The 22,790-nt window shown below is 41.2% G+C and overlaps 2 protein-coding genes across 2 annotated transcripts; both read left to right on the top strand.

Annotated features, from left to right (window-relative positions):
• Window positions 1-417: 417 nt before the first annotated feature.
• Window positions 418-3,520, top strand: hpdl (4-hydroxyphenylpyruvate dioxygenase-like; the record flags this gene model as incomplete). Its single annotated transcript, XM_083903431.1, has 5 exons — window positions 418-1,115; window positions 1,918-2,084; window positions 2,186-2,337; window positions 2,859-2,980; window positions 3,113-3,520. 5 exons carry the CDS (start codon window positions 418-420, stop codon window positions 3,324-3,326), a joined length of 1,353 nt encoding a protein of 450 aa, XP_083759557.1. The 3' UTR covers window positions 3,327-3,520.
• Window positions 3,521-7,065: 3,545 nt separating this feature from the next.
• fam53b (family with sequence similarity 53 member B) lies at window positions 7,066-21,318 on the top strand. Its single transcript, XM_083903355.1, has 5 exons — window positions 7,066-7,173; window positions 13,747-13,963; window positions 14,752-14,806; window positions 16,018-16,763; window positions 20,770-21,318. Exons 2-5 carry the CDS (start codon window positions 13,874-13,876, stop codon window positions 21,127-21,129), a joined length of 1,251 nt encoding a protein of 416 aa, XP_083759481.1. The 5' UTR covers window positions 7,066-7,173; window positions 13,747-13,873; the 3' UTR covers window positions 21,130-21,318.
• Window positions 21,319-22,790: the final 1,472 nt, after the last annotated feature.

The following is a 22,790-nucleotide window of genomic DNA, read 5'->3' as shown; positions in this document are numbered from 1 at the left end:
ATTAGACCCGCAGTGGGGAAATTCACAAATTCACAAACAGCAGCAAAGAGAGTAAAGATAGAAGAAATTATAAATATGCATTTCCACATAATATGTGAAGCGACTATACAAGGTTAAAGTTAAAATACAATAATTGTATGTTTATTATTGTAATGTTGCGAATTGCACTGCAAATGTACTGCCTATATTTTTATTTTTATTTTGTCCGATTATTTTGTGTATTCTATAAAATACATTAAAAAAATCAGTTTAATAATAGTTCTAATGATTAAAAAGTGCAGGATTAAAACTATATATGATAGTATACATTTCTATATTTAATTAGTAAATAAATAAAGTAAATGGTGTGTGGCGTTGTGTGGTGGGTGTGTGTTACGTCTTTAGACACGCCCCCTGTCAAAACGTCACACTCGAAACATGGCAGCTTACTTGAGTGGCTTACACCACATTTCCCTTCACGTTTCTAACGTGAACAAAATAGCCAATGACCTTGTGTCCAAGTTCAAGTTCAGCCTGTTCGCCACCAGATTTACGGACAGGTCCCGACAACTGGCCTTCAGAAAAGGAGCCGCAGTTTTCGTCGTGAACGAGAGACCAAACCAGAGCGGTGTGGAACTGAATGAAGAGCTGCCGGACATCACACACCGGCATTCACCAGACACAAGCAGGCTCAACGTGGGCAAGTACGCGCAGGATAAAACAGCGAAATGTCTGTACGACGTCAGCCCGAGTTACGCGGTGGATACTGTGAGTAACGTGTGCTTCGAGGTGGACGATGTGGAAAAGTCCTTCAAGGACCTTCGCCATTTGGGTTGTAACTTCCTGGTGCCACCCACCACAGTGGAGGACGAGGCTGGAGCTGTCACCTACTCTGTGGTTCAGTCAGTTGTGGGCAATGTGTGCCACACGCTGATTGACAGGACTAAATATGCGGGTTTATTCCTGCCCGGGTTTGATGTCCTGGAAAAGGACTGCAGCCTGGAAGAGGACGAGGACATGTGCTGTCCAATCACACACTTTGATCACATCACTTATGCCTGTTCAAGGAAAACCACCCAGCAGGTCATGAGGTGGTACGAGCAGCTCTTTGGTTTTCAAAGGTTTTTCATTGATAGGTGAGAAAAAGTCAAGGTCATGCTTTCCACAGATTATTCAGTGGGGATGAATTTTTGGCCCATTATTGTATTATAAATACTTATGATTAACTTATGTTTTCCTATTTTATACTGCTATCAATTATATACATATTATGTATTATTGTTATTATCTATGGAGCATTTTTTTGTGACTTAGAGTGCAGACCTAAAATATAGATCGGATAGACAGACCATAATTGCATAATAAGTTTGATTAATGTTGATTTCAGCTCAGTAATTCTGTGTATAATTTAGTGTTCATTAATAGAGGTGGGAATCACTGGGTTCACCATATGGAAACATGATCCACGATACCAATAATATCACGATACAACGATTCTGTGATAATCGACATATTGCAGGACCATCATATATTGATACATCATCTGTTTCACTGGAGAATTACATGTGTGAAAAGTTAAAAGTGCAGGATTTCTCTGTTTAGACACAACATAGAGAGCAAAGTGCATAAAGTCTATGCATTGAACACAGATGGGACATCTCGTAAGTATAAACGCCCTCTTTTTCTTCCATGTAAATTCCATGTACAAATAAATAAGGGCCTTATTTTAATAATTAAAGATCAATATAAATGGGCCAGCGTATTAATTATCACATTGCGTGAGGAAGTCAATATGTTGACCCACCCCTAATTATTAAAGAGTTATATTTTATCAGATGGAGGAAAAAAAGAAAATCAGCATGTCCACATACACGTTAAGTTTCCTGTTGTGTTCAGACTGATAATATCACAAAGATGACTGTTTGTTCTTGAGTGCAGTGAGGAAGATGTGGACGAAGGTTTTGTCATAAACCAGGAGGGCATTGGACTGCGTCTTACCGCCATGGAGTACTGGAAATGCAGCAAAGCCGGCATCGTTCTTCCCTCTGTGGACAAAAAAGGGCCTGACTGCAAGTTTGTCATTGCAGAGTCACTGCCTGAACAAGGTAACATTAGCCACCACATATTTTTGCAATGAATTTACCCTCTGCCACCCTGTGTGACCTCAAGACTCCTCTCCTATGTGTTTGCTTGCTGTCATTTGTAGGCAGGAACCAGGTTGACACGTTCTTGGAGCAGCACAAGGCTCCAGGGATCCAGCATGTTGGACTGTACACTGACAACATCCTCTCTACTGCACATGCAATGGCTGGAGCTGGTGTGCAGTTCTTCTCCCCCCCTCCCGCCTATTACACCGAGGTTTGACTCCTTTAGACCTGTAATGACAAGATTACCACAAAACATAATGCATATTTGGTCAGGCCAGAAATGCTAATCACAATATATATCTTCAATTGAGTAGATATTGTAATAACTCCAATAATTAATTTGACTATTTAGACCTGTGATTTTCCATTTTTGTCCACTTGTTAAACACAGGAACATTTCACAAATGTGACATAAAACACTGAATGCAACTACATTTTATCCATTGCGATTATTATTATCATTATTGCCCAGCCATAGAATGTGTATTTAAACTGTTATTAGTTTCTAGTTGAATGTAATGAATCACCAAGAAAGTGCAAATCCAATGTGTCCAAAGTTTCATAAAGAATGAATGTACAATTAATGGTATTTTTCCCTGTTAATCTCTCCTTATATATCAGTGGCTGATTTTTGCATTAAATAATAGTATAACACATACAGGTAACATTTTGCAGACATATTATCCCCCACCTGATTCTATAAACACTTACCGATGCTCTATGCTGTGACAGGTGGGGAAACAACAGGAAATCGAAGAGGCAGGACACAGCCCCCAGATGCTGGCACAGTATGGCATTCTCCTGGACACAGACCTGCACCAGGATCCTTTGAAAACATCCTGTGACAACAGACGGTGAGAGGAAATATAACACCTTGATATGTTTTTGTTTTTTTCCACTTTGCTGGGAAAATAGAGAAATCAACCCACATATGAGATGATTAATGTAATACTTATGTAACTTATCCTGTTATCATCATTTTCTAGGTACCTTCTGCAGGTGTTCACCAAGCCCATCTTTGCTGAGGACACCTTCTTCCTCGAGTTGATCGAGAGAAGAGGGGCAATGGGTTTCGGCGAGGGAAACATCAGAGCACTGTGGCGCTCGGTGCAGGCCTACATGGAGAGTGAACGAGGGGATTCTCAAGATAATGAAAAGTCAAAAACTGTTTACACAAGAGCACACGGAAAAAAACAATAATGAAACATTCAAAATGTTATCTATTTCAGTATAAATGAAGTGGAAAGCCTCACATTGCACCTCACTCTACACTGTTTATTAAGATCAAGATCACATTATATGTCGTGATAATAGTGACCTTGAACGTCTCTGAACAAATGAAAGATGCTGCTTCTGATTGTGAACAAACTGGTTCGATTACAAATTATTCATGAAATGCTTCAAATATGAGAACAAAAATAAACACACGCACAAACACTGTGTAAATGTTAAACAATGGCGTGAAAACTTCATGATTGTAATCTCTTGGGTCATCTAAGGTAAACATTGACAGTAGTTTCCATACTTCATTATTTCGATTGAATGTTTTCTTTTTCTCTAATGCATTTGGGAAGTGAATGCTGCACTTGGTCCAGTACAATTCTGTTTACTATCGTTTACTTGATATCTTTTTAATTCAGTAGCTTGGATTAACATGCACTTCATTCCTTTTTCTGAAATTTGAAAGGTTTAAGGGAGAGACTGGAAAACGAATTGTATGTTAATGCATCGGCACGAATACATACAATACGTATTATTTCAACTTTATCATTTAAAAAAACAAAACAAAAAACACCCATCAGGCAATTTCACATCTTGAGATTTCTACCACAACTGTAGTTAAATTACGTAATTGTATAGCATTGTCCAAATTCACTAGTTGTTTAATAGCTATTTAACCACATAAACCGTATAATTACCTTTCTGAGCTAAGATGACCTTTCTTCTAAATAACACACTCACATAGTCACTAATGAACCATCACCGGAAGAACAGCTGCACCTCTTTCAGACGCTGCGGAGGTTTGCGCAAACTTTTGGCTAAACCATGGTTCCATCCAGCCTCTTCCTAACTATCCCCTACAGAGCTGTGCCGGTTCAATTAACGTGACTATAATTATTATAGGCGAGGATTAGTGGCATAAACGAGAATGCAGACAGTGTGCCATTGAAACCATATGCTGTTTTGATGTCCTGACGACAGTCCCTGTATCCCCACTGAGTTACATCGGAGAGTCATTTCAACCACAGCCTTAAAAAAACAAAACTGTTTGTAAATACATGTACTTCTGCCTTTTGACAAACGATGTCAGTGTTTTCTTTTACTCCAGTGTCATTCTCTTGGGAGTTGAATGTCTTTAGGATCTGTCCTTTACTAAACTGAACATTTCTGGCACTACAGGAAGACACAAAGAGCTGTACTCTTAACTCAATTCTGGACTGAATTTGTAGCCGGGTTGCATTAGTTTAAGGGAAAGAATACAAACTGTTGAATCTTACGTCGTAAAGGGGGAGTTTTGTTGGGGATGGAGGGGAATTAACTGTTCATTAAAGTTGAGAAGAGATGGCTCCAGTACAGGAGTGCTTCAGCCATCTGTCTGCGACACAGATGGCATCCAGCGTTCTGCATGGGGTCTCAGCACTGGGAGTTTGGATGCTCACCTCTTATTTACTGTTCACCACATGGTAACAAGTGTTACATTAATAACAGTCAAAAAAAATGTACTCAAGAAGCTAAGCCACTTCAGTTTAACCCTGTGGCCTATTTGTGGCACTGTGATTGGTGGATACTGCCCCCTATGGTTTTGACAGTCACAGCACACACTAGTCTGTCAAAGTTGGTAAGTTGCAAAGACTCCCACTCCTGTGTGTTTGACGGAGCGCTTCCAAAAGACTCATCTGTGCCTTTTAGGACGACAACACATGCAAAGTTTGATTGTGCATTTGTTTTGGAAAGTATTTCCTTGTCAGACTGCTGAAGAAGTTAGGGTAAAAAACAGCAACTTGTGACCCCCACACTGTAGCCTACACAGTCAAGGGGACAAATCCACAGTGGCCTGAAACACAAAAGACAGACAGTCTAAAACCGAGGAGGACAGTACAGCAGTCTGACAGTCTGGGAGAGATTAGTGGCACACAGCAGATGTTACTCCTTGATTAACAACAGTGTCTGCCAGGGGTGAGACTCAGCTCCCCACCCTTCTGGGCCCCACTGTGTTAACGTCAGCCCCCACAAAATAAATCAGCTCAGCATACATGGACTTATGGGACAAATCATTTGTTCATCTGTTTTTCAAATATACAGGTATGACTTCAATAACTGCATTTTGCTTGCATCATGTAAAGATGTGAGATCCCAAATACAAGCAGTGCGACTTTGTTGTTTGTTGTGCTCATAACGTGCGCACAGTATCTAAACACCCAAAAAGCCAAGTAAACACACTGTTATATACTGTACATAAGCTGCATTATATGAACATGCTTTAATGAAAATGGTCGCTGACTTTAGAGAATAGAAAGCTCACAAGAAGACTTTATTTAAGAATAAGAATTGGCTTTAATTCAAGTATGTGTGCATATATTGGTTTTCCATTACTTATTTGTGTACTAATAAACAAAAAAAGACATAGATGATACAACACAACTGAACAAATAACTTTATATAACCTCTCAAAAACCTTTTCAAAATAGCATACAATCTTTAATCGCTCAGGTTGTTAGAGTAATTATGGTTTATGCACATTTGCATTATTTGTGTGGACACTCTTGGATATAATGCATTCCCTATTCCCTAACCCCAACCTAAACCAAATTCTAACCCTAACCCTAGGCCTAAAACCAGGTCCTAATCCTCAAAAAGTCTGTTAAAATTGTGTAGACCAGCTAAAAATGTCCTCACAAGGTCAAAATGTCCTCACAAAAATATGTTTGTTTGACAATTGGTCCCCACAGCCCATTTAAGACATATACACACAAACACACACACACATGCATAGATGCATCTACTCTTCTTGGGACACTGCATTATCTTATCCCTAACCTAATCCTTATGTAAGTGTGTATAGTATACCTCATTTATTTTTATTGTTGCAGAGCTTTGTATGCTGTAGCTAATGAATGTTGATGTCACGATTATGTTGATTGAGTGCCATGAAAGGCTAATGTGTTTATTATGAATTATTATCATTATTATCTTCACTGTTGTGAATAATAAAAATACATTCTCTATAGTAAAGTATTATTACCACATGTATTCATACACACACACACACACACACACACACACACACACTAAAGCCTAAAAGGCTACATAATTATACTGGGTGCTGATGTAGGGTATGATAAAGCCAGAGTTTACTTCCTGGAAGAACATCTGTTTGTAATGAACGTATTTATTTGGGATCATTGCTGATTATAGTGGAATTCACATAGTGTGGGAGAAACAGCTCTGCACACACAACACACACCTTTCGTTCTCCGTCATCTGGCTCTCTAAATCACACACAGTTGCCAGGTTATCGTGTTACACCGCTGTATGTCGTGAAAGTGCCCTGTCTATATGCACAGCTCAAAACTCTGATTACTTTTCATGACTGTAGGGTGGATCGGACCACTAGTTACACGCGCAGGGGTGGTGCGTGCTAAAAGAAAAGTAATATAAAGACTTATATTTCACTTTTAACACTATACTCTTCGCTTGACTGATATGTGAAGCCGTAATAAGACAACTTGTGTATATAATTCGAGTGAAACTGTAGCATTTAGTTGCGGCGGACAAGTTAGCGGACACCCTCCACCCCTGTGAGAAGTGGTGCAGCTCGTGTATGTTGTCACAGGCTCATTAGCGTGCAATTTTGGACAGTAGTCCGCTGGGGCAATGTTGTAGTTTGCAGAAGCTGCTCGTAGTAGGACGTGTAGTGAAGCGCTCGCATCGCTTCCTGCCTCACGCCTTGTTGTGTCTGTCTGATAAAACTAAACTCAACATGGTCCAGCGAACTTAAGCAGCCGCGGGGTGCTGTTGGAGAGCCGGGGCGCACACCGTGAGGCTTGTGAGTCGTAGTTTTTGGTCAAATAAGTGTCTGTGCTGGCTAACTACAAGAGGCTGCATTTGGTTTATAAACTGTTGTGTTCTTTTGTGTTTTGAAAGTGAGTGTCTCGTATAAATAGTTACTTTTTTTACACTGACATGTACTTTTACAATTGTCTAGTGTCAGTAAACTTCTTAAAGTGTACCAAACTAAACTTAGTTAGCTTAGCAACTTGTCCTCATGTGTACAGGCTGTTCCTTTTGTCTTGTTTGGGTCAAAACTTACATAAATGCAGCTTGAAGTGATTATTATCTGCTCATTGACCATTTATTACGTGTGCATTACAGTTGAATGGAAGAGTATGGGGTTAAATATTGTTGGGAAGGTTAATATAACAAGTGTCAGTAAGCTTGAACATGTCCATACATATTCAGTCTTAAAATCATCCCTGGTAATTACTGCTTTTCGTGTCAGTATCATCCCTTCGCCTCCTTTGTGCTACAATAGAAACTATGCATGACTTGTCTGCCATCTCATAATGTGTGTTAACTCTATCAGATTAGCTGACATGCAAAGAGATAAAATCACCCTTGGGTTCCAAAAAGTTTTTTATGTGACATTGAAGTGGAAACTGGGGTTTCAATCATGCGTGGAACTCAGGACAAGATAGGGAAGTGTAATTAGGGGGCAAACATATGACTTAAAAAAAAACAAAAAACTTCTTCAACACGATCAGTGTGCATGCTTTTGTGTCGGATGCCCCATTATTTAGTGGCCATAATAGTGGCTTTTTTTTTCCTTTTATGGCACATTTTGTGCCAGTTGCAGTGGAATGTGATGTCTTATCTTTATCTAGCCAACCTTCCCCTCAGGTATGAGGACGGGGCTGGCTGACACACAATGTAACCGATTCTGCAATTTAAGTCCTCGGTAGGATCATTAACACTAGAGCTTGTTAAACCTGAACTCCTAAGTGTGCCACAACCATGGTTATGGCTGCTTAAGTTCTGAAGTGGCTTGAACATGTGTAAATTATAATTTAAGAAGAGAGAATTTGTTCAACTGTAAACACAAATATCTTTTTTTCCCCCTTTTTGAGCATACACGTTTCATATTTTAACCTTAGTGGCTTGTGGCCTTTCTCTCCAGCTCAAAATCCTGTTTGCACTGTAGCCTGTGTGTAACATTCTGTGAGCTCTCGTCACACCGATTTCTTTGCCAAACTCATTTCCCTTTCATGAGGGATTTTGGAAAAAGGGGTTTAAGGGACTGTTTGTGCTGGTTACTTGGACGAGCTCAGTTTTCAGATCCCACTCTTCTGAAACTGAGAGGCATCCACCTGGAAGGCTGGCAAACTCATCTGAAAAACTGGTGAGAGGTTTTAGTCTTAACGTAAGGAGGCTAAACGGAGCTTGCAGACAATTCCTCTTTCCTTGACCACATCACCGATATATTTAGACACATTCTGAGGTAATCTTAGATCTTGCTCAGACAATACACAAACATTTATGTGGGCAAATTTTTGTTCCATATTTTCTCTTGTGTCATTATATATACATGATTGGCGAGAGGCTGGAGAAATTCCTGCATCTAAATGAAGAGCACCTTTCCTCTCCATTCTGAATTTTGGTTGGAATTTTAATGGGGATTTGTCCCGTGGATGTGACTTATTTTTATTTTGGTCTATTAACATGCAAGGTTATTCTGCTGTGGAAGTAGACAGATGTTGTGTCTTCAGTTCTTTGTAATTAAGAGACTTTTGTCAGATTTAGCATTCAAGTGGACAACTTTTCTCCCCAGCTTGGACAGGTTTGTTAAAAGCCTCGATTACAGAGCTCCAAAAGGCTCTTGTTCTGGACTAATGTATACAGTGCAAGTGATTATGTATGAGATAATTAAACAGCAGGCCTGCTTTAAAACGTAGGCCTCCTTGGCTGCCATGCATAGCCATGCTGAGCCTTTGTGTTTATGGTAAGTGGGCAGCTGCATGCTTGTGAGACATTGGCTGTACCCCAGGCCCTTAACTGAGCTTGATAACTACGATTGAAGCCTCCCAGCCATGCTCATTTCTGACTATTCACTCACTGCTTTAGATGTAGTGTGTGCCTCCTGTTTGACATCGCCTAATTTCTGTGAGCATAGGGACAGCTGCGGGCTAGCCTGCACTCTACAATGAGGTTTCATAAATTTCTTTTCAGTCAGTCAGCCATAGCGAAACTTGGTGGCACCTGCCCTTTGTGGCAGATAATTAAAAGCACTAACAATGAAAGTACCATGTTTTAAAAATCTAGAATGTATTAGTATTATTATTGTTGTTGATGCACATTACTGTTGAAAAAGCAGAAATGGTCGCACAGTTTGACATTCAGTTATTCCCTGATCATGGTCCCTAGAAGTCTGTCTGTCGTTTATGACATGGTCTGTCAACACAACCACTATTGTGTCCAAATATGGATTATGCACAAGCCATGCAACTCAAAGAATTAAGCCGTTAGTGTGAACACGTCAGGCTTTTTAGGAACATTCATAATCTTTCTTAAGGAATCTTTTTGTGCAATGGGAAGGCGAAACCCTTTCCCAGCATTCCATTGACAAGCAGTATGTTGATGAAGAGCAGCAAAAATCTCTCTGTTCGGTTTCAAGTCGGGCCATCTCAGTTGCTCAGCAGATGCTTGGATTACTGAGACGGCCACAATCCTGGGATTGTTGAGAGCAGGATGTAGATCCAACTGCTTTGTTGCAGGAATGTCAAAGGAGCATACCTGGAAATTCAACTAACATTAAGGTTTTTTTAATGTATCAATTTACACACATGAAAGGGAGGGCTTGACAATATAGCCACAAAAGTTATACTGAAAAACATTTCAATATATTAGTATTATGAAAAATGTAAATTAATTAATTATTGTATAGTTGATAAATAAAACATTTCACAAATCTGAGGGAAAACATGCAAAGCTGTTATGATATTAATCTTAAAACTAGTTTAAGTCAAATAGCATTTTCAGTAGCCTAACAAGGTGCAAAAATATCACACCAGCTGTCCCGCCCAGTGCCCGAAGAATAGATTAGCATTAACACTAATTGTCAAGTCAGACACAAAGCTGCCAAATCCTTTTGTAATGTTGGCCTAACCTGTGGGATTACAGTCGGAGCAATGTATAGAAGGTCACCCATGCAGCTTTCATGGGTGACCACAGCTCAGCTGCCAATTAAAACGGCTATGCTGACTGTGGACTTTTTGGACTGCACCATACCATAATTTATGAGTCTTCAAATGTGTCATTTACGACTGCGGTGTTTGATCTTGTATAGAAAACACAGCTGGCCTCCACTTTATACTTGAATAATAGACTCTGTTGTTTATTCTTTTCCTATCTAGCACTCATTTAGGCCACGCGATAGCTTATTCTCACACTTAGAGTAGCAAAGGTTGAAAAACTTTTGTTCACCACAAAGGAAGTGTGGACTCCCGTCAGCTCGTCCAAGACAACATTCTTGTTGTCTTTTAGGAAGGCGTCTTGTCACTGCACTGCCACTGTCAACTTTGCCGCAGTCAGTCAGCAGCCATTTCGCATGCGATGGAAACGTCGTCCAACATTCTTTCCCTTCTAAGAGATTAGACTTCTCAGTTGTCATGGTGGCTGCTGCTCCAACCCAGATAAAGAGCTATCAGGCTGCAGAAGTGTAGAGACTCCCTTTGATTCTTGATAGTAGCTGCATCGTCATGGAGGTGAATCCAGTTCTGGTGTGAGAAGAGGAGTGGCACTTCTCGGAGAGAACATCTTGATCCCTCATCTTACACGAGTACAGCTTCATCTGTGTCGTTCTTCACGTAGTATCGGGTGCATCCTTTAAGCTCTGGAGACCATGCCTTGGAATGCCTCTGTCTTGCGTTTAGTTTCAAGTTTTGTCCATTGCTGCTGCTTCGCAAGATGTTTCCTATTCACAAACTCTCCAAGGTTTGAATGCTTTTCAAAGGCTGTGGGGCAAGGTTAGGCTCTTCTAATTGTGTGTACAACTTATGTCATGATGTCGAGGAATGTTTATAATTATGTTATAAACCTCACCCATTTAAAGTGCTCGGCTTAGATTTATGCGATAAAAAAAAACAACCATAATGCCTAAGCATGAGAAGGATGATAAACTGTTGCAGTTCTCTGTAACTGAATATAATAGATGATGTTTACAGTTTAAAGTTCAGATTGTCAGGCTTGAGTTTTTCCATTTTTCCAGGGGAAGAAAACATAACTTAGTGTCCTTTGGGGTAAAAGTTGTGTTAAAGAGCTTTTTTTTTTGTCTTTCCCAATTTTATTTCTATGGGCGAGGTTTTTTTTCCTTCTGTGCCAAATGCCAATGCCATCTGAGTCCATCACAGAGCCATTAAGGGCAAGATATAAACAACTCTTTCCTCTACCTCAGCACGTCCTGAGTTATCTCTTCTGTGGAACACAGATTTGTGTGGTTAATGGTCATGCACAGTATAACAGGGCCGGACCTAGTCTGGCTTCAAGATTTTACTATTACTACTATTCTCAGAGGCCATACATTAAAGCTGCCAGAAGTCCTTGAACCGCATTTTATCTCTGCATAGAACTCAGTTAAAAACATGCTTGCGTTTAAGCTGTTTTCCTGATGTGATAAGTGTCGGTAATGAAAATCATATGCTGAATGCAAACAGCACCTCCACTATGTCAGCTCCCTCTTGTCTTGTGATCCGATCCCCCCTCACCGCCAACCCCCCACCCCCCAGCTGCACATACACTCACACCACGCCACCACCCGCAAACTCTGATGTCGCTTCTTTTGTTTCCCACAGTGTCTCATCTTCTGCACAGAACATTCTTTTGTTTCATCACTTTCTGTTCACCTCTTTCTGTGCTTGCAGTTGTTCTGTCATTCAAACAAGACACTAACCTTGCAGGGCAACCTTGTGTCAACTGCACTTTGCTGCAACCGCCTAATGGCAATGCAAGCATTTGTGGAACAGTCTGCAACGACTGTCATTCCTATCATACTAATAGATATATTTCAATGCTTGTATTTGCAATCATGAGTCCTCCTCAGCTCCCTTGCTGTATGGAATCCCTCAGGGGTTGGTCCTTGGACCATTCCACTTTCAAGTCACAATTATATGGATCTATTTTTCTGCTTAGCCTAATAAATTTAAGTAGTTTTTTACTCCACCTGATAACTTTTCCTTTCAATTTTTCTTTCAAACTATCAAATATTCTGCTTGCCATTATCTTATGGTCAGTATACGTTTTGACTGTTGTGCTCCTCATTTTATCCAGCCATATGTTCTTCAACAATACCATATCACTAACATCAGATGTATTAATCTTCTGTGGATCTTGAACTATTGACATTCCTCCTGTAGATTATTTCAATATCCGCATATGTGCCTCCATCAAGCTGCTCCAAATCATTTACTGTTGGTTCAAAATGAAGCTGCCAGGCTACTAAATAAAACAAGCCGCCGGGCCTCACATTATCTCTGTTCTTGGATCGCTCTGTTGGCTTCCTGTGAACATTTGAATAAACCACAAGATCATGTAGGTCCATGACCTTGCCCACAGTTACATTTCTGATCCTTTTCCTACACAGTACAACTTCTCAATCCTCCGATTCTCATATCTCAGCCTTTTAACTGCAAAAGTAAAGGTAGTCCCAACCCTCTCAAGTCAGCACCAGTTACAACTGTTTCTTGTTTAGTTTGGGCTGCTGTGGATTTTTTTATATTATAATTTACAACTGTGTTTGAAAATGTGCTATGTAAATAAAAATATTAGTTAAGCTGATCTGGCGGCAGTAAAAATCTCCTGTGATGGGTGTATAGACTTACATCTGTGGTTAATCAGCTGTTTTACTGTAATTGTGGAGCAGCATTAATGCGAAGAGGGTTGTTTTGATAACCGCAAGGTCAGCTATTCCCAGCCAGCCTCTGAGGATTCACTTACACAACTTTGACTTTGCTCTATTCCTCTCTCTCTCTGTGTGCTCCAGTGTGCAGCACTTAAGAGGAAATTCATTCTCTCAGATGACTGATAATCCTCCACTTGAACAGGCAAGAGCCAAACAAGGGATAAAGTTCCACTTTTGGTGACACTGTAGAGACCATGTGGAAGTGAAAATGCAATGTGTAATTTCTGTCCACACTTTCTTGATATAATAATTATTTAATTATTTAATATACGATACTTTAAGTAAGTTGTCAAACCACCAGCCTCCCTCGACATTCTCCCACCTGTCTTTCACTTTTATGGATGTTGAGCAGGTTGTTCCTGTGGTGCATGGCAGGACATTGAGAATGGATTGTGTTTGGAAGCTTCGGGTTTTCTTACACTGTCACTCATTTGCATTAAAGGTAGTACTGAATAGTTTGGAGCTTATTGAATTTTAAAGAGTTGTAACCAGTGTGGATCCAGCTACCTCATCCCACAAAGGAAAAAGCTTCAAACCTTTGGTACTTTTAAAAGAATCACACCAGGTGACCGGTTATCCCAAATCAAGCTGAATTGGTCTCTGCTTTAAATGGCTGCCAAAATGTTACTGAGTTCTAATTCCGTGTTCATCTGTGTGTGTCTTGCTCAGGAAGCACATTCCCAGAGAAGCTGAGGTGGCGTCCTAAACTTCTGAGAAAACATCCAGTTCACACCACGCTGACCAAGATGGCTACCACTACTTCTTCTTTCCCTCACTGGAACGACTGCAGTCAAGGATGTGTGTTGCCATGGTAATCATTTACAAGAAAACACTGGAAAAGAAGAGTGCCGACGATGTAACATCCAAGAGGAAAGATTTTGGCTTGGTGAGAGGTTATTTTTCTACTTGCATATGTTTTTTTTCCCTGTTTGAAATGTGTTTACATGAAGCCCCGCCAACGGGCCTCAGCACCTGACAAAGGTGACAAGGTGCTGCTCTAAATGGGGATATTTACACAGGAGTTTTGTAGCTTAGTGTGATATTTTAGATAGTTTAAAGTTAAAATCTGACATTTAACTTCCTTGAGTTGAATTTGTTTGTGTGTTGCCTTAAAGCATACCGGGAAGCATATCTTCAGATTTATCTTGACATTTTATCTGCCAATGAGTGATGTATTTTGTTGCAGTTACTGTTAATTGCATCACAATTGCCGCCAACTGCTATCACCAGTGTGTTTGTCATCTGGTCGCGGACCCCTCGCTGTTCCATTTATTTCAATCAAAACAACAATGGAGTATTTTAGCTCGACTTAGCCGAGCAATGCTGACTCATTTTCTCATCAGCATTCATGCAACAGATTCTTCTTTCTGCCTGGACAGAGTGAGAAAATTCCCCCACGAATATGGGCTGAGTTTGCCCTCGAAGCCACGTGAAATGAAGTCATCATGCTCTGGGGCTGAGTGTCAATCAGAGGCATTTCTGCTGGAACTCCCTCTTTGGTTATGAGTTGCATTTGGACTTAATCACTCAGCAGCAGAAAACCTGAGCTCCAACATACAGTCTTGGGGCCAGCACTATATTATTGATTTTATAGGCTTTTCTTTGTTTTTTTTTGTTGTTTTTGTTGAGAGATGACCGTGATACCTGTTTAAACATGATATATTTTTTTCACAGTTTCAGGCACAGACCATGAGCCAGGGGACTGCACTTTTCTCTTGTGGACTCATGGGTAAGTGTGTTGTCATCTTTTACCACATACATACAAAAATCACACATCCAAAAATATTAGTTCAGTGTTTCTAAATATTGTAAAGCAATGCATATTTTTATGAAATCACAAGCGGTAAAAATAATGGATGTATGTAGTCCTCTACCACTTTTACTTTTTATTTTTTACATTTGTACCTAACAACTTGAAGAGGTCAGAAATGCTCCGGTGTTCAGTGACACACACACAGCAGGGTGTGTTTTTTTCTTATATGATGTCAGAAAATCTCGTTGATGGTCACACACATTATTGTGAGACAGGCCTGACAGGTGTTTATGCCAACATGTGTTAATGATTATGTGTCATTAGTTTATCTTTGCCAAGGTTCTTATGTCACACCTGCATGCTTCAATGCTGTGGACGTGACAAACTGCAGTGGATCATTCGGGTTATGGGTACAGAGCCCTGTATTCTTCATTTCCTTACTGTAGGAGCAACAGCCTTTACAGTCATTGTATTGTAAGACTGAACTGTATAATCTCTTTACGCTAAGTTGGTGATTCTGTCTGGCAGAGAACACGGCAGAAACCAGTAGGTGTTGTTAACAATGCCCTTTGTTTCTTGCCTCCTTGTTCTGTCGATGGTATTTTTGGATTTTTATCTCCAGTGGAGAAAAATAGACATTTTGCATACCAGGCCTGCACAGAGGCCTTGATGTGTGTTATTCAACTCAAAGTTGACTGACCAGTTCATTTGGCTGATCTGTTAATTCAATTGACTTTCTGTTGAAGCGAAAACAGGTGCTTTCCGAACGGAACTCTGTGCGCGATCAAGCCATTTAGACTTTCAGCTTCGCTCCCTGTCCCTGTCAGGTTTATAGTGAAGCAGAATCTGAGGGACAAGGTTTATTTTTAGTTTCATTTACACAATACAGTGAGTCAACAAAGTAAACATGCTGGGACTTGGCATGATTGTGGTTCATGTCGAAGTCTGCAAATGTGACCTCTCATGGTTAAGGGAAAAAAAAGAAAATTAAATTGAACTAAATCAATTTTAAAAAGTTTTCTTGTACAACAAATGCCTCTCAGAGAAATGCCCCTAACACTAATGTCACTGTGTTACTGGCATTACTGTCAATGGGGCGCAAGGAAATAAATTGTTGCTTGAAAGTTGAGATTGGTGATATTCCTCCAAAAATAAGAGTGACAAACAAATCTGGTCTTTTGTTGCAGAGACAAGTCGGTGGCATGAGGTGGGCCACAGCTGTGCCATACAGCATAGGCCTGTAGGAACCAGCCTGGAGAGCCTGTGGGATGTCCTGCCTGAGGTGCACAAAAGTTCGGCCCACTGGGATTGGGATGTCGGTTCCAGATCAAGCACAATCACCAGCTTGTTGCAGGACCTTAGCTTGACCGAGGCTGCAACGTCCCACTCGACTGCGCCTCCCAGCAAGCGGCAGTGCCGGTCCCTGTCGTGCTCAGACGAGCTCGGCGGTTGCCGCTCCACCTGGCGCCCGCAGGGCTCTCGTGTGTGGACAGCGGTGGAGAAGAGGAGGTGCCACAGTGGAGGCAGTGTCCAGCGCAGCGTTGTAGGGAATGCACAGCTGGGTTTCCCAGCCATGCAGCGCAGCTCCAGTTTCAGCCTGCCGGCCCGCTCCAACATTCTGGAGCAGCCCTGTTTCACCCAGCGTCTCCCTTGCCCCTCAGCTTTCACTGGTCTGACACCCTCCTCCGAACCCCCATTGCAGCCCCTATACTTCTCTCACGAACAGATCTGCCTCCCCGAGGCTCGTGAACCCTCACCACCCAGCTCCCCAGATTCCACTCCAGAGCTGGAGCGCCGCGGTGGACAGGGGGGTCTCGCCCGCAGTCGCTCACAGCCCTGTGTCCTAAATGATAAGAAGATTGGTGTGAAGCGTAGAAGACCAGACGACACACATAAACAGAGGCCTTCTTTGGATCTGGCAAAGATGACCCAGGTTAGTACTTTAAGTGTCACAGATCATAAAGCACAACTGATTTATATCATATTCAATCAAGCCAATATACACTGATCAGGGAATCCCTAGTTGAATTTAATATGGCATTTGTTTTTGCTGGAACTTGCCACAGCCTGAGCTTCAGAGACAAGACCCTGGAGAAATGGTCATGCCTGCTGGAAGCTCTGTTAGGTCCATCAGTGTCACTCTGTTGTTAGGACAATTTGCTCCATGTTAGATAAACTTCCAACTAAGGTCATGCCATAGTGTCTGTTCTCCGTCCGTGAACCTCCGTTTCTGTAGGCACTGTCATTAAATGCGATTGTCACGAAGGACTGGTCACATTCCATTAAGTGTGTCTTCACATGTAGAGCATGCAGCAAAGAATGGATTATACAATTAATATGTTCAAAATCAATCTGATTTAAAAAAAAAAAAAGAAAAAAGAAGAGTGCTTTTGGGTGGATCCACTCCCGAAGTTGACTGCTACAACAGACAACGTGTGTTTTATCTGCACATCGTTTGTCCTTTTGCCCCACTAGCACACAGACACACATGGTAAAGTTTCACACAAACTCTGACTGGATCATAAACACCGAGCTGGACTTGGCCCCTCTGAGAAAGTCATCCTGAGTTCAGCAGTAACTTAACAACAGTGCTGCTGTGACACACACACACACACACTCCAAACAGCAGTGAGGTCGATGTAGAGAAATGAGCATTAGGTGAGACAAACAACAATGTTTATACAGAGGGACGTCAGGGTGCCTCTGAGATTGTTAGCTTTGGGGTTTCCCTACTGTTTGTTGATTGTTTTTGTATTAAGAAGGGACTGCTGTGAGTTTAACTTTACAGGTCAGGTCAAATAAATAACTTTATCTTCCAGGAGATATCAACTTACTCGATTTAAAATCCTTTTTAATCTATCTCAGGGGATTATTTTAGAGTTTAGAGAAAATAAATTGACATTCAGACATTTTTTGGCCTTGTTAAACAACTAAATAATCAGCATTTTCATGTTGATGTTTCATGAAAGATGTTAACTTGTCATGGACACTTTATTACTCACTCTTGGTATTCAAAGTCACCTTACTGTTCAAAGAGCAGTCACAGTGCTGCAGAATGTGTCTGCAAAGTGTCCGGTCATCCACTCTCACCACAGTGGTGTAGTTTTCCCAGAGAAGGAAAGCTACCCTACGCGTGGCTCACTGCGGCTCCGTGAATGTCAGGAAGCAGAGCAGCTGTGGCAGAGGCTATAGATCGCCGCGTAGAAGAGATGCGTGCTGGGTAAAGAGATATTGATTTCTGTAAATTCAGCTCAGTGGGTGGATCGGTGCCACAACCAGGCCTCATGAGCTATTGATCAGCTTATATTGACGGAGAGTCAAGGTCAGTATGGATGAGGAGACTTTCTGCTCCTCTCTCCCACCGGAGTTCCAGTAGCAGGAAAACACTCCAGCAGCATTTACTCGTGACCCTTATTGTGATGTGGTACAAAAAAAAACTATGTGAGGACACGGTGTCAAAGATATTCTCCACCTCAGGTTTCCCCTCGCAGAACAACTCTGTGTCGTTCATTTCAATGCCATTCGCTTTTTTTGTGATATTCCAGACTGTACTCACAGTCTTATCAGCTCGGTCCCATAGTCTGGGCCAGAAATATGACTTTTGAGAGTCAAGTTCAAAAGACAGAAGGCTGCAGTGTGACACCAGCCTGTTGCTGACAAATGTACCAGCTTGGCCAGAGCCATGACAAAAGATTGTGATGTATTGCTGCCTGGTGCAGACCTTTCCGACTGATTTCCGCTGAAAAATGTTCACCTCCCTCCTCCTTGGACCTTTCTAATGGTTCTGAGGGAGAGCTTTTGCCAAAACCAAAAAAAAATTGTATGAGAAACATGTAAAAATATCAGTATTGACCACATGTTTATACATGAAACATGGTTTAAAAACAAGGAACATACAATACACATAAAAGCATGGTGTCCACGGGGTCTTAAAAAATATTAAAAGATGATAAATCAATTTTGGGAAAATGAAGGCCATTACAACGTTTTAAAAAAGCCTCAATCACGATTTCATGAGGCATTAAATTGTGTCCATAGAGATTGACTGAAAAAAGTATGCATGAATGTATTTATTTTCCTCCCCGCTCAAAATAATATCCGACATCGCACAAAATAAACTCCAAAATCGTCAGACATGGGAAAAAGTTAAGTTAAATATGAGTTGCTGATTACAGCTTGAAGTGGCGATACGGTCTTAATGTATTTTGAGAAGTGTCTTGAATAAGTCTTAAAAAGGTGAAAAGACTTATTCTAAGGCTACACTTACACAAATATATTTTCTGGAAATAAAACCTTCTAAATGCTACACACTGGGCATTATAAAGAATGATTACTTTTCTGATAACTTTAGTTGAACTTGTCTTATATGCTTCATATATAAAGCCAATCGTCTTTACACTTCTAAACTCCAGTTTAGATACAAGACAAGAAAAAGAAGCAGACACTTTGTGCTTTTGGAACTTGAGATGGGGCCTTCTTCATGTGAATCATGAAGAAAGTATAAGATAGATCCGTCTTTCATCTATCAATTAGTTTGAGCCGTATAAACTTGGCTGTAAGCTGCGCGGCCAACAGCCTCCTGCCTGTTAAGTATTACATAAGCACACAAGTGACAGGAGGTTTCACAGAGAGCCCATTCTCCTGTGTCCTTCTGGCCTAACAGTGCAGTGGTCAGGCATGAGGCAGCTGTCCCGCTTTCTCCACATTAGCTGTATAGATTGGATAAGCCTGTCATAAAGCATCCTACTCCAGCGCGCACAGCTGTCACAGAGCTCGCCCTGCAGCAGTGCTTGGCACATGTGGCTTCTGCCTATGGAGGTTTCTGGGTTTCCCAGATGTATGTGCTCTTTGTACAGCACAGTCAAAAAGGCTGACATTAGTGATGATGTCTGCCCGCTGGGTATTTGGGCGCTTAGATGGCCGTTGGACCTTGGGTGGCAGAGCTTTACTCGTCCAACCACCAGTTGCTCCAGTGTTAACGCCGGCTAAATTTATACCTTTTTGTTGCCCAGTGTTTGAGTCCCAGCTGTGACCTCTGTGACTCTGTGGTTGGTTGTATGAATCCAGTTTTGTTTGTCCGCTTGTTCGGACATGGATCGTAGTTTTGGATTTCCTCACAAAATATGCATATGGAGTCATACCAGACCAAAGATTTAAAGGGGACGTATTATGCAAAATCAACATTTTAATAATTTAAATCCTTATATTTGGGACTCTGGATGTCCTATCAGTCGGCAAAGTGTGAAAAAAGATGACTCACTGTTTTTGTGGTCCTCCTCAGTCTAAGTACAGGAGATGAAACATGCGATGCTGACTTCCGTGCTCACTGGGACATCACAATGCGCTTAATCTGGATCCTAAATCCTGGAATTGTTGTCTCGCGGAGCTCCACTTTTTCCATAAAACACACGAGAGTGCTGGCGAGGGCAACGGTATCCTAAAACCTGAAGTCCGCGAAAAGTTCTATTCTTTGCTCCACAGTGCAGCACAGAGTCCTACACAAACTTCCAGCCTCAGAGGATTTATCTGACCAGTGGATACATGTCATATATGACAGCAATGTGCCTGCTAGAGCCTGCAAATGATCACTTTCCTAAACGCTAACTGCTGTTAGCTCCCAGTAGCCTCTGTGGCTGATGTCATTTCCTGTCCCTTAGGTTTCATTTTACTTTTTTTTAAGGTGGACCTAAAGAGATACTACTAAACAGAGCGTTGTGAACAGGACTATTTTGGCAGGGTGATTGAACTGCTGTGGTGCTTCATCCTTATGGTGTTTTGACCAAGACATGTTAATTAGGACACCAGGGAACTAGTTTAACTTGGAAAAATAGGGTATACTGACCCCTTAAACATATTTATTTAAGTGTATCTTTGAAAACATAAATGTTCTGCTTTTAAAAAAAACAACCAAAAAACACAATCTCTCTGTCCTTCCACAGAAACTTCGGAATTTCCACAGCCTTAGCTGCCCTGGAATCACAGGAGAGGACAGCTGTGAGTCCAGCCAGACTGACTCCGCTCACACGAGCAACGCTCAAAGCGACGCCATCGGCTCACATGCACACGACTCAGAGGACGTTCAGCCTCAGACCAAAGAGGGCGAGGTTGCCAGGAACGCGCGGACCGACCCCACAACTGAGGAAGGGGACTGGAACGCCACGAACGGCGGCGGCGACGCAACGCCAGAGGTGACAATTGGGAAGAACAACGAGCCTCTGTGGGCGGGGCTGTGTAGCATGAGGAAGGACATGTATCAGCTCGGAGGCGAGCTTGACATTGAGCAAATTGAGAGGAACTGAGCCGGGCTGCCTTCCTCTCAGGGGGAAGCTAATTTCCAGGACTGAAAGCTTATCACCAGATGGTACAGTGAACAGTGGTGATAGTCTTAAGGACAAAACAAGTGGGAAATAATGCAGATGCAGCACTTGTCTTTTTTTTTCTCAAGGAGAGAGCTTAGCAGGTGCCTTTAAGGGGACTTTGTGTCTTAAGACGCCCACTGTGCAGTATCTCAACTGTGTCTCAGGAGAACAAAAAAAAGACAGAAGGATGATGAATATTAGAGTGATGCATTTGTGTTGGCTCAGAGACTGGGGGTCTTTAACTTTTTTCCTCTGTAACCATGATTACCTGACACTGTATTATGTCTGGAGAGAATTCACAGCAGGTTTGAATGAACTCTCTGCTCAGAAAATGTCCGTTCCTCTGACATCCTTCAGCTGTACAAGGGTACGTGATGGACATAAATGGAGACGACGTCAAGAGCTACTGTTTGTAAAAAAAAAAAAAAGCCCCTTTCACTCTGACTGAGCAACAAGCTGCACACACACACACACAAACACACGCACACACACACAATGTATACAGTCTATTGAAGAGCTTATCACTTCACACCATAACCCTTGGGGGGCTCTTCTGTGAGATCTCTGCTCCCGTTTGGTTTGAGAGAAACTCTGCGATGCTAATAGCGTTAATATTCTTTCTTTTTACAATTTGTAACTACAAAATTATGTAAAACATGAGCATATTTCTTTACAAATAAACACAGTTTTAATTGTGTCATTGTGAAGTGCCTTGTGTTTGTCGTTAGACTAAGACACCTTTGGGGAAAAAAAGTGGTCAAATATTCCACTGGAAAATTATATAGAGCTACATTTAAAAAATAAATAAATAATTAAAAAAAGGTAATTGTATATAACAATTTACCAACTTAACAACAGGAACTAACTTTGTAATCTAATTTGTTGCTTTTTCCTTTCATCAAAAACATAAAAACTGTTCTACTGTATAAACCAGGGTGTGTGATCACAGTGGAGCACAGAGGAATTTTGACTGAGAATTAAAGTTACCATATATCTCTGGCTCCATCTTAATCTAATTTGGCTTGAAGTATAAGTGAGGAAAGGGAGGATGATGAGAGAGCAAATTATCTTATTGGGAATAAATCTTCCTCCCGTGAAAAGTCTGTAGCTGACTTTGCTCGACCTTTTTACACCACTGTATTTTGTAACAGAGGTGATAATTGTGTTACTTCGGGAGCTCAATATTTTTACTTTTGCCGAAGTGGACGATGATTCAGAGACACTCCGTGTTCCCGGAGCCTGAAAGGCAAAGGTGCAAAAAAAGGTGCTCCGCGTGCATGTTTTGGGGTCTTGTGATGTTATTGAAGGCTTCAATAGTGATCTTTAGACTTTGCAAACTGATGTCCAACTCTCTGGTTGGCGTGCAGACTTCTTCAGTGTGTTTAAGGATGACCTCTGACCCCTGAATATCACTGGACTGAAATTTCGGTTTAACTTATTAACACTACCATTCAAAGGTTTGGGGTCACCTATACAATTTCTTTTGTGTTTTCCATTAAAAGTCACACTTTTATTCATCAAGAGTTGCAAAATGAATAGAAAAGATAGTCAAGACAAGGTATTGACAAATTACATACATATATTATATATACATATGCACA

This window comes from Microchirus variegatus (genome assembly GCF_963457635.1).
Source record: "Microchirus variegatus genome assembly, chromosome: 17".
NCBI lineage: Eukaryota > Metazoa > Chordata > Actinopteri > Pleuronectiformes > Soleidae > Microchirus > Microchirus variegatus.
This window is presented reverse-complemented; position numbering and strand designations above follow the sequence as displayed.

Bases quoted from the DNA above. Each gene is read 5' to 3' on its own strand.
- fam53b (XM_083903355.1), top strand. From the start codon at position 13,874: ATGTGTGTTGCCATGGTAATCATTTACAAGAAAACACTGGAAAAGAAG. The intron at 13,964-14,751 runs GTGAGAGGTTAT...TTTTTTTCACAG, and splicing joins AGAGGAAAGATTTTGGCTTG to TTTCAGGCACAGACCATGAG. The intron at 14,807-16,017 runs GTAAGTGTGTTG...CTTTTGTTGCAG, and splicing joins TTTCTCTTGTGGACTCATGG to AGACAAGTCGGTGGCATGAG.